Source organism: Alnus glutinosa, chromosome 3 (assembly GCF_958979055.1).
Source record: "Alnus glutinosa chromosome 3, dhAlnGlut1.1, whole genome shotgun sequence".
Classification (NCBI taxonomy): Eukaryota; Viridiplantae; Streptophyta; class Magnoliopsida; order Fagales; family Betulaceae; genus Alnus; species Alnus glutinosa.
The window spans coordinates 24311023-24329344 of record NC_084888.1 but is presented as its reverse complement, the minus strand read 5'-3'; the positions used below and the strand labels follow the sequence as shown (position 1 = coordinate 24329344).

General features: G+C 35.3%; 1 protein-coding gene across 1 annotated transcript; it reads right to left on the bottom strand.

Annotated features, from left to right (window-relative positions):
• Positions 1–583: 583 nt before the first annotated feature.
• LOC133862493 (uncharacterized) lies at positions 584–5327 on the bottom strand. Its single transcript, XM_062298334.1, has 6 exons — positions 4955–5327; positions 4681–4813; positions 2925–3028; positions 2399–2543; positions 2135–2272; positions 584–1726 (listed from the first exon to the last, which is right to left on the bottom strand). Exons 1-6 carry the CDS (start codon positions 4993–4995, stop codon positions 884–886), a joined length of 1404 nt encoding a protein of 467 aa, XP_062154318.1. The 5' UTR covers positions 4996–5327; the 3' UTR covers positions 584–883.
• Between the last annotated feature and the right edge of the window lie 12995 nt (positions 5328–18322).

The window sequence follows — 18322 nt, the reverse complement described above, 5'->3', positions numbered from 1 at the left end:
ATCACGCTTTTTGAAATCGCAAACCCAAAAGAACCCTAACCACAATTTTTCTATAAATAAAGGGATAAGTATCCACTACTATTTCATATGGGATTAACCTGTCCAAATAAATTTTGGGCTGGTAGAAAATCTCATATAGGAACTCTCACATTATCTATCCAAATTGCTAGTAATTCGAACAAGTAATTGGGGTGTACCCTTTAGAGGCAATTAGATGTGATGAACGTATGTGTCTAACATTGAACCACTCAAAATTCTTTATCTTTTCTCTTTCTTTGCTTCCGCTTTTCTTTCCCATATTTTATTGTCCCTAGTAAATTTGTACATAATGTTTCTTTTCTACGACGCTTGCAGGTAACAGAAAAGAGAAGTGTTACCCTAACCAATTTTTTTTCTTCCTAAAAGTTGGTTTTAAAGTGATGTGTTAAAATCCTATGATACGGTGACACAATGGATGTGTGACAGGTAGAGATTTTCTCCGTGATGATAATATAGTATACGAGGACTAAAAAAAAAAAAAAAAGAACAAAAGAACAAAAAAAAGAAAAGAATGAAACTGCTTCCAAAGTTTCTATCGCAGTCGAAGCTGATGAGTGATGAACATTCATTACAGATATATGTAGTAGCTTAGGAATTAGGATGGGCATGCACTAACATAACATGTTCAGCATGTCAGCCTGTAAAGTGTGAAGAAACTGGTAGAGCATGCCCCTTCGGTTGCCTGCCACAAACAGACTACAGAAACTGATGCACTCAAAGTAACTAACTAGCACACAATACAAGAAACCCGTATCAGTTATATCACACATGTAGGATGTATAGAATTGAAGTAAAAAAAGAAAGAAAGAATTGCTTTCTACATATCTATTTCTTTCATGCATCTTCATCTTCCCTTAAGAGCTGCAATCCGAGCTGCCAATTCGTCGTACTCTGGTAGCTTGGGATGCACATGCCTAGCCATGCTCAGCATCTCTGCTTGTAAGGAAGTGGCTCGAACATGCTTTTTTGTTGCCTCGGGTAAAGTTGGTTCTGGTGCTGCTCTGGCAGGTGGAACATCCAAATCAGATTTTATTCTATTCCTCCTATATTCACCGTACTCGTGATCTCTTTGTTGTGAAGGAGGAGTAGGTTTCAGATATGCTTTTGTTTTGCCTGATTCTAAGGGTGACTGCTTCTTACTGTGTTGCATCACATGGCCATCTAGCTTCCTTTCCTCATCCATTGGATCACCACCAACTGCATGTATGGTTCGCAGGACTTCTTTCGCATCTTCTTGTGATTTCAAGTTTCTCCTCCTAACTGACCTTGGTTTTGGCTTATCTTCAACAACCGGACCACCAACATGTTGAGCTGCTTCCATCTCAACACTGCCTTTTAATTTTGTGGGGGGTTCCTCTGAACTGTTTTTGTGTTTGTCAGCCTTCTTTTTGAGGTAAGGTGGAGGGATAAATTTATAGTTCAACGGTGAAGAAGTTTTTAGGCCATCCTGGGATAAATTTGTAGTCCTCTCTTCTTCACTACTGCTAGGCATCCTGTATCGATCATCAATGACATCCTTTCTTCCATGAAAATTAAGGTCGCTATCCTTTCTTTTTGCAATAAAACCCTCCCCATTGCTCAGTCTGTTCCCAGCATTCTGGTTGTCTCTTTCTGGGACTGCATCATCCTTGTTTTTCTGCCGTTTTTCATCATCAATATTGCTTAACGAACCACGTTTAGGATCTTCCTGGAAGAAGTCATACATGTTGCAAAAAGTAATCAGAAGTAGAAAGGGGCTCAACATCCAAATTCAATTTTGACAAGTAGGACTAAATAGGCAGGAAGCAGGGGAAGCTTTGGCATCTTAGTAGATCCACTGACGATTAAAGTTGAGGGCCTTGAACTTCTGAGTACCAAGGTTGTTTTGTTATTATATAAAAGCAGGCCTTTTGTAGAGATTGGGGGGGGCGTGCATGCATACTTCATAGATAGTATGGTATGGCTTCCATTGTCTCAAAGATCTCTCCCATCCTTCCTTTTAAAGGTAAAAGATATCTCTTTATACCCCCAATCTCCGAATTGTTTTTCATTTCCCTTCTGATATCTTTGTCTAACAATTTTGGAGGCAACTTTAGTAATAGAGAGTGAAGCTTACTTGTTTGGGTGCAGCAGTATACAATTTCTGTTCTAGACCCTTGCTATTCCATCGTATATTGGATTCTTGTGCTATGTCTTGCAGTAACTGAATCTTCATCTCCTTTGTAGGAGGATTTGACCTCAACCTCTCAACAAACTGATTAAAAGCCATTAGCTTGGTCAGTACCCAAACAAAGATATTCACAAAAGAAGCAGTGTATATTATTAATGGACTGGAGCTGTGAATTGTAGAGACGAGCTATTAAGGAACCTATGAATTTACCTCTTTATTTGTATAAGATTCAAGGGAATTTCCATATCTCTCAGTAAAAATAGTTCGCAGGTCTCGGAGCTCAGGCAAATCAGAGAATCTTGCGGCTGCGTACATCAAAGATGGTACAGCTTCCTTGCACTCCTCAGGGCAACCCCTATATAAAGGATAAAACGGAAGGTGCAGGGAAAGATATGAATCTCAGGATCAGAACAGTAAAATTTAAGAAGAAAGTATAGCCTTTTTTTCGGGCCTCATTTAAGTATAAACTGATATGTAGATTAAAATCAAGATTTTGAAGATTAAAGCCCAAAAATTAGCTCCAAGTTCTCAACATCTACATCTCAAAGATTAGTTCCTATGACTATATCCAAATGGCTAACTATATGTTAAGCGTTATCCTCTCCCCTCAGCTTGAAGTTTCTTAAGTTTCTTAGTAATCTGACAAAAGTTAGGACTCTCCTTTAGGCCTCAATAGAAATAAGGTAAGATGTATGAGTAGCATACACAACACTATTGGCTAGGCAGTCACATGTACCTCTGTTTCTGCATGGCAGAGAGATGACTGGAGATACACCCACAGAACTTTTCAATGAATTCGTAGCAGGGTGACATGTTTTGCTCGACTAGAAGGCCTTCTGCCTGTTCACCATTTACATAGAGTTAAAAGCTTTAGCTAAAAAAAATATGGAGAGTCGTGTGTGGTAATTTCCGTATGAATATATATGCAAAATAAGGATGTAAGCTGTGTTTTACTGCTCTAGTTTAGTGTTCAAGAAAGTATATTCTCTTTCAATTACCCATACACAGACATATAATCATTCATCAGCCATATTTACTACAAAATGAAGAAACTAAACTGCATTTGAGGTGAGTTGAAGGTACAAGACCCAGCCCATCCACATGCCCATTAGTCCAGCAGTCCTATGTAATGGAGAAGCAAAAAATACATATCTAGCAAAAGGAAACAAAATTTTTATAAGAACAAAATACTAAGTTTAGTGAGAATGATATTGCAGAGAGTTGCATTACTGCAAAAATCAAGGCTTGCATCTCACATTGCATTTTACTATTTTTATGGACCCACATCCCCATGCATCTTATCTCAAGCTCCATCTTCTCTTTGCAAGTTCCTATCTATCCTGATCACTCTGCTCATATTCTTTCAATATGAGACTTTTGACGCTTTTATGTTTATGCTTGTATTGTTATTGTTATTGTCCTTCTCTAAATTGTCAATCCACATGCATAATGCTCCTTTGTTTATCAAAGTTTCGTGAGCAGTAACCCTTGAAAGTTTCAAAAATATATTATATTTTTATTTGGTATGAATTCTTCCTTCAACTGGAAGTATTATTATCAAATCCTTGTACACAGTATATACATGCATTTCTCTATGGTATGCAAAAGAAGCGCTACACCTTCTGAAAGAAAAGGACACAGAAGAAATATCCAACCAAAATCTAAAACACTATTTTACGAAGCCTGCAACTGTTAACACTAAAATGGCTCAGAGCTCGATCTCCATAAACCCTGAGAAGCCAAAATCTTTTAAGCCATGTTACGTGTCATTCTCCGACCCATCTTCCAACCATCTCTTTTGCAAATTTACCATTGAACTTGTGGGAGTACCCTACAAATTTAATGGTGGATTCACTCATCCCTATACCGAGACGGGTGAAAGAAGGGTCGAAAAATGATTTTTCTTCATTAAAATCTTTCACTGTGCCACCGTTCTGTCACATGCAGACCATATAAAGAATGATCATTCTGAAGCCGCATTTCATGGGAGTTGTGAGGAACATGTGATGCCATTGTGGCAATGACACAAATTGGGTCCCACTCAAAAAATGAATTTTTTTTTTTTTTTTTCTCTTTTTCTTTAACTAATAAAGGACCAAAACCCATGAAATAAACTTCTGCAAAAAGTCAATGCAATACATTTTCATACGTATCGACTCGGAATTGGACAGAGAAATATAAAGCTTTGTTAGGATGCAAACAACTGCAAGAGAAATAATGAACACTCAGAAGAAACTAACAATTTAATTAAAATCACTAATGAACAACATCAAGTTATGTATCACCAATTGATTTCCATATTCACACACCAGAAATGCTAAAACGAAATCCATGAAAAAGACTTTTTCAACGAATTGAGGCCAGAAGATCATCCAAAACGATCAAAAACTAATCTTGATCGAATCTCAGCAAATTTACCGCATCAATCCAAAAAACTAGGAAAAAACAGGAATATCATACAGCTGAAAGCCAGATGAACCTCTGAAACTTACCCTGCCATAGGCATTGATGTCAAGGCCATTCCTAAGAAGTTCAGCAATATCATTCTTCAAATACTTCAGCACCACACCTTTCTTATTCCTTATCACCTCGAGCCGCTTCTTCAACAGATTGATATTTGATTTGCTATATCAATAAAGCCAAAAAAAAAACCAAATTAACGGGAATTAAAACAAACCCAACAATCTAAACAAATCAGAGAAACAAAACACCCAAAATCAACAAAGACAAAGTGAAAAAAGAAAAGAAAAAAGGTTTTTGTCGAACCATTTGGTGTAGAATTTCGACTTCAATAATCCGTCAAACATGTTGATCACCACGAGTTTTGGAGAAAAAAAAAAAACAAAAGAAGAAAGATGGGGTTGATGGGGTAAGAGAAAGAGAAAGATTGTGTAATGGTTATACAAATGTGATGCGAAGGTTAAGAACAGAGTGTGAAAATGGGATTCAGGTTTTGCAAAGAATCAGCGTTAGGGAAAACCAGAAGATAAGCAATGGGGGTGCTTGAGGGAGAGAGATGCAAAGACCCACATGATTCGAGAGATGGAGAGACAGAAACGTATGTATCCATCCATTCGTACATATAACACACAGAGAGAGAGAGAGAGAGAGAGGAATGTCAAGCAGAATCTATATAAATTGGAAAACAAGAAGCTCAAGGGGAAAAGAATGAATGAAAGCTGGCGGGGGAGAGAGAGAGAGAGAGATTTGCCACGTCGGACTCCGGACTAGTTCTGTCCAGCTGGAAAGTATTTGCGCGCGCGTTTTCTAAGCCAAGGTGGTTAATTCATATCCGCCAGTTGGACACTTTCTTGAGGTGGACATGGAATTCGAGGAGGGGTAGTTTAGGGAAATACAAATTGAGAAAGTGCAAGCGGTCATGAATTTAGGGGGTTAAAGACGCAGATTACTAGATTTGGGGGGTTGGGGTCCCAAACTTTGTCATACAGATATAATCAAAATCCCATTTTAAGTAATTAAATAATTTTATTATCCATTAAAAACAGATTAAGAAAACGAGGACCCCCATTTTTAGTATATTTTCTCCATCATTTTCGAATAACAGGCTGTTCCTAGCTTGTTATTATACGTTTCTTGAGCAGAAAAAAGATTTCTTGTTAGACATAAGTTGACTTGTGCTCCAAGCAAACCAAACTGAGTAACAGTATTTGGTAAATGATTATGTAACTCTACAGTATAAGTCAATTATTAAATCAACAATTATAAAAAAAATATATATATATAATAATAATTTTCATTGTCATATTATTCTAATTATGTAGCGGACGGCTTTGATCTTGGGAGTTCTAGTTTATGACTTGGTTGCAAATAATAAATTGAATGCTGGGTATATAAGAATATTTATTAATTAGTTTTTGAATCATCGTATTGGCAAGCTGGCAGCCGACTGTTTGATACAACATTACTCATCTATTTAAATAAGAGATTTTGTCGTCTAATAAAATAAAAAGATGATAATCTTGTATTGCCTCAAATTCCATTTTATAATGTTTTTTTTAAGGAAGTTGAACAGTTGTCCTGTCTCAACAGCATTCCCCCATACACATATGGCGCCCTCCGGCGGTTGGATACTTTGGATTGGCAGTTTATAACTAAGACTCACATATTAAGTTTGTGATTTAAAAAAGAGTAATGATTCACTATCACTTAAATATACAATTTTTCACCACCTTGTCCATGTGTTAAGGTGGTCCCCACCTTAATTTATTTTTAAAAAATAAAAAAAAAAACTCAAAAAGTAGTAGGGGACCACCTTACCACATAGGTAAGGTGGTGAAAAGTTGTATATTTAGATGGTCCTCCATTATTTTTTGAGTTTTTTTTTAAAAAAAAATAAATTAAGGTGAGGAGGGACCACATTGCCACATAGACAAGGTGATGAAAAGTTGTATATTTAGGTGGTAGTGAATCATTACTCTTTCAAAAAAGTATAGTTTAAAAATAGTAATTTTAAAATGTACGATTTTAAAAAGTAATTTTTAAAAATACAGTTAAGCATTTGGTAAAATCGTAGTTTGGTTTTTAAATTTTTGTATTTTCAAAAAAAGTACCCATTTAGTTGCGATTTGAAAAAGTAATTTTTCTGTATTTTTTAAAAAATACAATTTTTAAATAATTTATTTTCTGTGATTTAATTCAAAATCATATTTTTTATCCATAAAAAATCAAAATTCTAAATTATTGACTTTAAAGAAACTAGTATCACTTTCTTATCTTTATTTTTTAAAAAATATTTTTCGTCCATTTGGCTCCACAACATTACTTTAATTACCTGCACAAATTAGAAAAAGATGATGAAAAAAAATAAAATATTCATTATCTTGTGAAGATGAAGAATATAATATGTGTAGTTACCCGTTCAAAGCTGACCTAACTTAACGGGCCTGCATGGAAATTTTCCATTGGGACAACAACGTCCACGTCCTCCCAAATGTGTAAAAACAATTGGGAGGTTACGTTTCTTTCTCACGGCCAGCTGTCAAATGAAAATTTTATTTCATTCGGATCGAGATTTCTTTGTCTGTTTTTTTTTTTATTAACAAAAATTCTGACCCCTATAATTAATTCTCAGAATAACTGAAATGATCAAGAAATAAAAATACTAAGTTCCCTACAAATAATACTGTAAATTAGACCAAGAATCTCTTTCATTCATGTAAAATCTACAACAAGAATAATAGCCTTATGAACTAAACCATGTGCAGCCTCTACATTCACTTTCCTAATTTCCTTTTGACATGTACGGCACTAGAAGTTCTCGTAGAGCCAAAACCTAATTTGATATGTTCCACAAAATGACCAAAATTTTATAAAATTTTGGGCCGTTCAAAGATAAAAACACTTTCTTTTCATCTTGTCCGTCTTCATCTATATTCTTTTTCAAATTCACCATTAAAAATAATGAATTTAAAAAAGAGATAGATGAAAGATGTAAGGTTGAGTATCGGTTAAATCGGTGACAATATGAGTATTTTCCCTTACTAAATTCATAAAAGTCGGTAACTGACTTCATACCGACAAGAATAAATTTCAACTATTTTGTTAAGTCAATTAACTTGGTGAAGTCGGTTAAATGTCGATTAGTCGAGAGTTTTTTATATTGGGCCAAACATAATAAGTAAAAAAAGTTATTATGAAGTCTCGACCCTATGCTTAGTGTTTTTACATAAACAATACTATTCACCCAACACAAATCTTTTTTTTTTAAAAAAAAGTGTACATTTAGTCTCGTTCCACTAATTAAGATTTGGTGTAGAAATGAATGAGTTCCCCGTTAAGACAGGAGAAGCGAATGTTGGAAATAACATGAAGGGTTTCAACATCACCTTAAACATAATTATGAGAAAAATCGCAATAACTCATTTTAGCACCCAAAAAAAAAGAAAAGAAAAAAATCATAATTAATCAGATTTACCAACAAAAGATCGATCGTTCTTTCTGTCAACGATTTTGTGAGATGTCACCGCTTCAACTGCCTACTACGACGTTGTTTTAACGGTAATCATTTTATAGTTGTCCTCATTTAAGAAGACAAATTAATTCATGCATGAATTACATCATCATCATAAAAAAAAAAATGCAATGATTTAGTCTTTTCTATTGATTCCTCCATTAGCCGCCTGGTTTGATTGTTGTCAAACAAAGATTAAAAGAATAATCCAATACTTTTCTTTTTGACAATTTCTCATCTATTTTAGGCGGACAAAAAGAGATTTGTACAGTATAATTCTATTCATCACTCCTATGATCCTATCTTCCTTTGTTTATGTGACGTTGTCTTTATAACAAAAGGATTAATCTATATGTCTACGTAGCATTACTTTACTTGTATGTACAACTCCATTGGGTACTTTTAAGAAAAGAGTGATGCTAGATAATATATGTTGTTATGCGGAGAAAGTGAGTCGAGTAGCCTTGTGACCCGATTTAAAGAATTTTATTTATTTATTTTATAGTCGAGTAACTTGTGGTTTGAAAACTTTATTTTTTAGTACTTTAGTTTTAATTCATATCGCTGATGGTACCTGAGTTTTGAAAAAAGAAAGATATGGTACCTCCGTCAATTTTTATTAATTTTTAAAGATTTTTATTTTTCTGTTTTTTAATTATTATTATTATTTTTAACATTGTGCTACATGTCAACACCTGAGAATAGACGCATGACAATTCGTTAAATTTTGGATAAAGGTACTATATTCGTCTTTTTTCAAAACTCAAGTACAATCTGCGATGCAAATTGAAACTGAGGTACCAAAAATAAAGTTGTAAATCCACAGGTACCAAAAATATCTTTAATCCTTAGGTTTAAGACCTTTACATTTTTGCAATTATTTTCAATAAAGACTTTTTAAATTCATGCATTTAATGTCCTAATTAATTAACGTTCTGCGTGTCCTATTTATTACTTTTGTGCCTCTAAGGCTTTTAGGTTAACAAACCTAACCCTAACTGATTTGGACAAGGATCCTCTCCATATCATTTGAAATGAAGATTATCAATTTTATGGTAAAGATTTAAAGTTGGTATATCTAACGGTGAATATGATTCTTTATTAATTATTTATTCTTATTTTTATTTTAAAAAAAAGTGTTAACATTGAGTTCATATACATCATTAAATACACTGAAATGGACAGAAATTTCTTACAAACTGGTTTGTAGGAAATTTTCTACAACCCACATATAAAAATGACATGTGTCCTTTAAACATGTGAGAATCACATGTTTTTTTTCATTAATGCTATTAAAAAAGTTTGTAAGAAGCACATGCTATTTAAATAACGTGTGCTTCTCATATGTCAAGGGACGCATGTCAATCTTATATGTGGGTTGTAGGAAATTTCTGTCTTTCATGAATACTATTAATTTATTTAATTTGAAATGAAGATGATCCTATTCTAACAGAATTTAGGATGTTACGTACAAGAAAACTATAAGTTTTCGCCTTTCAGGACAGAGAGAGAGAGAGAGAGGGTGGGAGCTAAAGTATTCTTTTTTTTTTTTTTTTGTTCTTAGTTAGTTGGCAAATATATTTGTTTTTGGGATATAACCATATAGTCCAATAGAATATAAAGAAAAAGCCAGTTGTTTACGAAGAAGAGAACAAATGTAAGGTTGTTAGGGAAGCTGTTTCTCCCTATATCTTTTTGTGGGTCAGGTGTATTCATTTTTGTGATGAATGAAAAGTATGAGAATTTCTGTTAAAAAAAAAAAAAAACAAGAAGGTTGAACTAGGGTTTAAGGTTGTTAATTAAGGATATTGGCATAAAATATTTATTCTTTCTTTTCTTACTTGGTCGCTAAGGGTTATTCTTTTTCAAAGTCTTCTTTAATCGCATAGACTATAAAGAAAAAGCCAGCTGTTGCTCATGTGGAGAAAAAAGTGGAGTTTTTTGGGCTTGATTGTAGGCTTTAAGCTTTGTTTGGTTCCATACAATAATGCCTTGGCACGAGAATCTTGGAAAGGGTGATTGTTTTTTTCTTTTTTTTTCTTTTTTTTGCTCACTTTAAGCAAACCAGGACTGCGAAAAGTCAATAATTCAAGTCCTTCGTTTCATTTTCAATGAATAGTCTGAATTAAGTCAGGTAAACGCTAATTATACACTTAAATTAAACCAAGTAAGCATTAAAAATAAGAGAAAAATGTAAAATTGATCTATGAAGTTGGCTTAATTTACAAATCAGTCCATACGATATAAAAGTTAACTGAGAGGTCCTTGTGGTAGGCGAAATTGACAAATTACTCCTTGAAATCAATTTCCGTCTACTAACTTGACAGAAACCGTTAGGTTCTTTGGTAAAGTAGATCTCATAAGTGGTCTCTCATAATTATCTGTTCGAATTTTTTTAAATTCGGATAAATAATTTGAGTGAATCTGATCCTCAAATAGAAACAAACTTTTTTTTTTTTTTTGGGGGGGGGGGGGGGGGGGGGGGAAAGTCAAAACAATGATGTCCCTCTCAAGGAGCAGAAAGAAACATTCAAAAGAGGAGGAGGAGGAGGTGGCAGTGAGTGGGTTGATGAAGAAATTAATGGGAAAACAATGAGAGTACATATGTATGAGGAGGAGCAGGTGGAAGTGATTTGGTGAGTTAGGATATGGTCTTTGTCTGGTCAATATATAAACCCTCCCTCCCTCAAGGGCCAAGGCAGCTTCAATTCTAACTCAACTCCACTTTTTGGCAACAAACTAATATTAATCGTTTCCGATAAATGCCCAATACCTCCCCAACGCTAACGGGCCAACCCGATCGGCCCACTTTGATGTCGTAGTGACAAATCAATTATCAATCCGCTAGCTCCATCTACCTGTTGTCTTGTTCGTTGGACTTGGGCACTTGGGTTGCATGCACAGAAACTATTTTGTAATTGAGCCAACGTAGAAGAAACTATTCATTGATATATATATACCGCAGTGCTCTTTGGCTTTTCCATCCAAGCATGCATCAAGTGTCAAGGTGGCAGGGGGATCTAATGAAAATAACCCATTTTTCATCCAAAAGAATTGACAGAAGTTCATGTCAACACATTTAAGAAGTTGACATGTGTTCTATCCCTAATTAAAAATTAAAAAACTGAAAATGATAAAAACTTAAATTAAAGTATTAAAGTATTAAAAAAATGAAAAAAGAAGAAGGAGGGGTGGCTGAGCCACCCTTTGGCCAGTTTTGGGGTGGCCAAACAACCCCCGTGGCCGATGAGGGTGATTTGTCCACCCCCACAAGGTCAAAAAAAAAAAAAAAATTTGTTTAAAGTTTGGCCCTTGGAGGTGGCTCGTGAGCCGTTGGGTGATTCGGCCACCCTCAGACTGGCTGGTCTAGAGTGTCCAAGCCACCCCAAGGCTTTTGGGGGTGATTTCAGCCACCTCCCATTTTGTTCTTTGGGAGTGGCTGAACAACCCCCAAGAACCATGGGGGTGGTTCAGCCACCCTCAAACTGGCCATGTGGTGGCTCAGTCACTTTTTTTTTTTTCAATTCTTTTTTAAATTTTTTTTAAAGCTTTTATTTTTTAAAAAAGTTTTTATTATTTTTATTTATTTATTTATTTATTTATTTATTTATTTTTTTTACTTTTAATTAGACATATGACATGTGTTAGGTTCATAGAGGTGTTAACGTGGACTTTCGTCAATTTTTAGACTGAGGTACCATCTCCGTACGTCTTTACCCATAAACGAAATACCATCTACGATACAAAATAACCACAATGGGCAAAAAATAAAGTCTTTAAAACACAATGGAGTCAAAAGTATTTGACCAAAAAAAAGAAAACACTTTTGCTATGAGAGGGGGTTGCTGCACAATGCCTTGCCTCTTAAAAATTAATAGTAAGTCCTACTCCCATGACCCTCTCCCAAGCTTTGTTCCCCAGAGTACGTCATGGGAGTAATGCATGTTATTAGAAGAGTCATCATTATATCCTTCCAAATGTCATGTGGCTTGAAAATTATTATTGAATCAAAATTCAATAATGATCATCTCACATTTAATGGTGATTTTAAAATTTACACAACATTTGAATGGACACAAAGAGGACTCTCTAGTCCTCCTTATTAAATTACTCGTATCACGCTGGCCCTCGGCTAGCAACAGCGGCTCCGGTCTAGCTGTGTCATTTGTAAGTAGGTCTATGTGGCTTGGAGATCGATGTTCTGAGGCAGGGTCCATCGGAAACAAGTCAAGATGTTGACGAAAAAGTGGAACAATCGCTCCAAGTTGAGATTTCGTGGGAGCAGACGGCTGTAGTAAAGTATGCTGCTCACCGACGTTATTCTAAAGTTTCAATCTTATGTTTAATGTCGTTTGGTAAATTTTTTTTTTTACAAGTCCACACAAGAGGAAAGAGGGGGATTCGAACACTACAAAAAAAATTGTTTTTCGCCACTTGCAGTTCGCCACGTGTACGGTCACTGTACACGTGGCGAACTGTTGGCCGCGTGCAAGTGGCCACGTAAATACACACGATGGGTCCGGTTGACACTAACTGCACAATTGGCCGCGCGTATTTTAATAAACGCGGCCAACGGTTGGCCGCGTGTATTATTATACACGTGGCAATATGTTTTTTTTAAAAAATAAAAAATAAAAAATAATTTTTTATTTAATTTAAATATGTATTTAATTATTTTTTAAATAATTGATTGTATTTTTAATTTAATTCTTTACTTTTAGAGGAAAAAAATATAATAACTGAAAAAAAAAAAAAAATTGAAGAGGAAAACACGTACGAGCAAGTTCAGCAGGGAGAGAGAGAGATACAGAGAGAGAGAGAGAGAGAGATACAGAGAGAGAGAGACAGAGAGAGAGAGCGAGAGACAGAGAGAGAGAGAACACACTGTGAGAGAGAGAGCGAGAGACAGAGAGAGAGAGAGAGCGAGAGAGAGAGACAGAGAGAGAGAGCGATACAGAGGAGAGAGAGAGCGAGAGACAGAGAGAGAGAGCGGTATAGAGAGAACACACCGTGAGAGAGAGAGAGCGAGAGCGAGAGACAGAGAGATACAGAGGAGAGAGAGAGAGCGGTACAGAGAGAGAGAACATCAGAATATGCATGTATTTAACAAAATTTTTTTTTTCATTTGAAACTACTGTGCAGTGGCGCGCGGGACAATTCCCGCGCGCCACTGCTATCTTCACAAATTCTGGCCGCGTGGCTTTAGGCCACGCGGCTAGTTATCTTATACGTATATATACATAATAAAATTTACTTTTATTAATATATATTTAATAAAAACAATTAGCCACATGTATTTAATACACGTGGTCATATACAAAACTTAATAAAATTTGTTTTTATTAATATATATTTAATAAAAACAATTGGCCACGTGTATTAAATACACGCGGCCAACTGGACGAGTGTAAAAAATACACGCGGCCAATTGTAGAGTTTTTTGTAGTGGAACTAGTGACTTCCATTTCATGATTCGTGATCTCCAGCCGATTAAACTACCCCTTAGAAACATGTCGTTTCGTAAATGATACTATTCAAACGACACAATTTTTTTTTTTTTTGTAGTGTACATTTAGTCTCGTTATGCGAAGATTTGGTATAGAGAAATGAATGAGTTCCCCATTAAGACAGGATAAGCGAATGTTGGAAATAACACGAAGGGTTTCAACATCACCTTAAACATAATTATGAGAATAATCGCAATAACTCATTTTGGCTTCAATTTTAGCACCAAAAAATAAATAAAGAAAAGGTCATAATTAATCAGATTTAATTACAAAAGATCGATCGTTCTGCATGTCAACGATTTTCTGAGATGTCACGGCCGCTTCAACTGCCCACTACGACGTTGTTTTAATGTTAATCATTTTATAGTTGTCCGCATTTAAGAATAGACAAATTAATTCATGAATTACATCATCATTAAAAAAAAAAATGCAATAATTTTAATCTTTTCTATTGATTCTTCCATTAATTAGCCGTCTGGTTTGATTGTTGTCAAACAAAGATTAAAATCCTATACTTTTCTTTTTGACAATTTCGCGTCAATTTTAGGCCGACGAAAAGAGGTTTGTACAGCGTAATATATTTTTAAAAAAGGTTTTTAGTATTTTTTATTAATTTTTTTAATTTTTTTTACATTGTGCCGCGTGTCAACACCTGAGAGTAAACACATGACAATCCATTAAATTTTGGACGAAAAAATGGACGGAGATACCATATTCGTCTTTTCCCAAAACCTAGGTATCATCTACGATGCGAATTGAAATTAAAGTACCAAAAAATGCATGTCTTTAACCCTTATGTTTAGAGAAATGCTTGGTTGTACACTCTCATCCCACTTTTATCCTACCTTTGCCTACTTGGACCAATAATATTGTTAAAAAAAATGGGTTCCACTACACTCTCTCCACTATCTCTTACATTATTGGTCCAAGTAGACAAGAGTGGGATAGAAGTGGGATGAGAGTGTACAACTAAACATTTCTCTTATGTTTAAGATCTTTACATTTTTCGCAATTATTTTCAATAAAGACTTTTTAAAATCATGCATCTAATTAATGTCCTAGTTAACATTCTGTATGTCCTATTTATTACTTATGTGCCTCTAGGGCTTTTAGGTTAACAAACCTAACCCTAACTGATTTGGACAAGGATCGATCATGTCCATGTCATTTGGAATGGAGAGAATCAATTTTATGGTCAAGATTTAAAGTTGGGTGTATGTAACAGTGTATATGATTATTCATTATTTAAATATTTTTAAAAATGTGCTAACATTGACTTTATATACATCATCAAAAGCACCAATTTTAAATTATGACTAAAAAATAAATAGCATCCATTTGTATCCTATCCCAACGAAATTTGGGGTGTTACAAGGAAGCTATGGGTTTTCGGGAGCAGGAGCTAATTAAAGTATTCCATTTTTTTTCATACTTGGTTGGCAAGTATATTTGTTTTGGGGATATAAAGAAAAATCCAGTTGTTCATGAAGAAGAGCTAGAACAAGTGTAATTAAGGTTGAACTAGGGTTTAAGGTAGTTAAGGATGTTGGCATAAAATATTTATTGTTTCTTTTCTTACTTGGTTTAATGGTATAGATTATAAAGAAAAAGGCAGGTGTTGTTCATGTGGAGAAAAAAGTGGAGTTTTTGGGCTTGATTCTAGGCTTTAAGCCTTGTTTGGTTGCCATACAATAATGCCTTGTCACAAGAATCATGGAAAGGGGTGATTGTTTTTTTTTTTTTGCTTACTTCAAGCAAACCAGGATTTCAAAAAGTCAACATTTCTCTTTGGTGCAACTACAGGGGACCCGGACCTACATATAATTTCTTCAATTAATTCAAAGTCCTTCGTTTCATTTTTCTTTGAATAGTCTGAATTAAGTCAAGTAAACACTCAACACTTAAATTAAACCACGTAAGCATTATATATATATATATAATTGGTCTACATGTTTAGCCTAATTTACAAATCACTCAATGTGATATAAAAGTTAACTAAGAGGTCCTCGTAGCAGGCGAAATTAACAAATTACTTATTGAAGTTAATTTTCGTTTACTAACTTGACAGAAACCGTTAGGTTGCTACGTCATGCCCGAATTTTTATTTGGTCAGATGAATCTCATAAGTGGTATCTCATAATTATTTGTACGAATTCTCTCAAATTCAGATAAATAAAAACAAACTTTTTTTTTTTTTTTTTTTTGAAGAAAAGTCAAACAATATTGCTGTCCCTCTCTGGGCGTACGTAGAAAGAAACATTCAAAAGAGGAGGTGGCAGTGAGTGGGTTGATGAACAAATTAATGGGAAAACAATTCAGTATCAGGAGGAGTTAGGATATGGTCCTTTTCTGGTCAATAAACCCTCCCTCCTCAATCCTCAACCCTCAACCCTCAACCCTCAAGGCAGCTTCAATTCTAACTCAAGTGGCCGGGGAGCCGAGTCACAACTACAAATCGTACCTGCACAGAAACTATTTTGTATTAGAGCCAATGTAGAAGAAACTAACAATTCATTGATACCACAGTGCTCTTTAGCTTTTCCATCCAAGCATGCATGTTGAAAGAGACAAGTGTCAAGGTGGCAGGGGGGATCTAATGAAAATAAACCCAAAAAAAAAAAAAAAAAATTGACAGAGGTCTACGTTAACATATTTAAGAGGCTGACACATGTCCTATACCTAATTAAAAAATAAAAAATAAAAAATAAAAAATAAAAAATGATAAAAACTTAAATTAAAATAAAAACATTAAAAATTTGGAAAAAGGGGGGAGGGGGGTGGCTGAAACCACCCCCATTTGGCCTGGGGTGGCCGAACAATCCCTGTGGCCCATGGGAGTGATTTATCCACCCCCACAAGGCCAAAAAAAAAAAAAAAAAAAAACGTTTAAGGTTTGGCCTTTGAGGGTAGTTCGGCCACCCTCATATCGGCCGGTCTAGGGTGGCTCGGTCACTCTAAGGCTCTTGGGGGTGGTTTCGGCTACTCCCATTTTGCTATTTGGGGGTGGCCGAACCACCCCCAAAGACCATGGGGTGATTTAGCCACCCCCAGACTGGCCATGGAGTGGTTTAACAACTCCTTATTTTTTTTTCAATTTTTTAAAGCTTTTATTTTTTGAAGTTTTTATTATTTTCAATTTTTTAATTTTTAATTAGGTATATGACACGTGTTAGTTCTTAGAGGTGTTGACGCGGACTTCCGTCAATTTTTGAACTGAAGTATCTTTTCCGTCATTACTCATAAACGAGGTATCATCTACGATACGAAATGAACCACATAAGGCAAAAAATAAAGTCTTTAAACCATAAAAAGGTCAAACGTATTTAATCCAAAAAAAAAAAAAAAAAAAACTCTTTTGCTATAATAAGAGTGGGTAGCTGCGCAATGCCATACCTCTTAAAAAATAATAGTAAGTCCTACTCCTATGACTCTCTCGCGATCTTTGTTCCCGGCTATAGTGTGTCATGGGAGTAAATATTTTATAACGCGATTCATCTTTGTATCCTCTCAAATGTCATGGGAGAGGGGCTGCTTAATTGAGATTGTTTGAGCAACTCACGTAATCGTTGACCTCTTGACCCTAGCAATCACAAAATCGAGTTGTAGTCCGGCCACTTCAACTTTCAGTCTCATTTGTAGATCCTTCGCGCGATTAGAATATGAACTTGGTGCTGGAAGTGCAACTTCGATCTCTGTCTAGTTCGTTCATCAGTTACACTTTCTCAACCATTTCAGGTGTAGCAGTACTCAATTAAGTAATTAGTTCAGAATATATATATACAGGAGTTCGATCACCAAATTAAAGTAATGCTTCCCTGTCCTTAAAAGGTCAGTAAGCGAAATCCTTAGCATTAACTTAAAGAAAAGAATATTAATGCAAGCCAAGCCGGGCCTTCTTCTTAATATCCCTCTTTCCTTTATTAGTCTGATTTCCTGTCCCGACTCTCCTCGATCTGCTTAGGCGAGTAGCTTCTTTAATTTATTACCATCTTTTAGGAATAAAAAAAAAAATGGAAGAAAATTGGTAACTCATGATAATGTATCGATCGTTACTAAAGGGAAAATTTGAAACAAAGATTGAAGCACAGATTTATGTGAAACCTTGAACCTGAGCGTAAGGTGTAAGGCGTATATGTATAGTATATGTATAGTATTATCGTCACTTTTTTCTTTTCTTTTCTTTTCTTTTTTTTTTTTCTTTTTTTTTTTTTTTAAGTAAAAAAGGTTAATTTTATTAGAAAAACGTAAGGCGTACGTTCCTGAGTACACAGAGAGTATACACAAGAACTACCACAGTAGCCTACAACAAGAAAGAAAACCAAGCCCTCAAACCCAAAACCTTTGGGAGACCTAGCCCTACCCTATGTGTGCCTTGCCTTTCCAAAGCCGGGAGGACGCGCTAGAATCACCGTAGTCGATGGAGCATATCAGATTCATAACTTCCCTCTTACCTTTGGTCTTTGGATGCGCTGCCTTAACTTCCAGATGAAAGTCCTCTTAAATGGCTTCCAATATCGCTAAGGACGGGTCCATATCCTCATCAATATCTAACTCCCAATCCAAGGCCAAATTGGGAGGTTAAACACCCAAAGGGAAATGGGAGTCACCATCCTCTCCATCTCAAAACTCGTCGCCCTGCTTCCACGCAACCACCTT

What these genes read in the sequence shown, in the direction of transcription:
- LOC133862493 (XM_062298334.1), bottom strand. Translation starts at nt 4,995, where the DNA reads ATGTTTGACGGATTATTGAAGTCGAAATTCTACACCAAATG. An exon ending in TCTGCCATGCAGAAACAGAG is followed by an intron (nt 2,544 to 2,924) that starts GTACATGTGACT and finishes TCCTTTATATAG; the next exon opens with GGGTTGCCCTGAGGAGTGCA. An exon ending in ATACTGCTGCACCCAAACAA is followed by an intron (nt 1,727 to 2,134) that starts GTAAGCTTCACT and finishes GACTTCTTCCAG; the next exon opens with GAAGATCCTAAACGTGGTTC.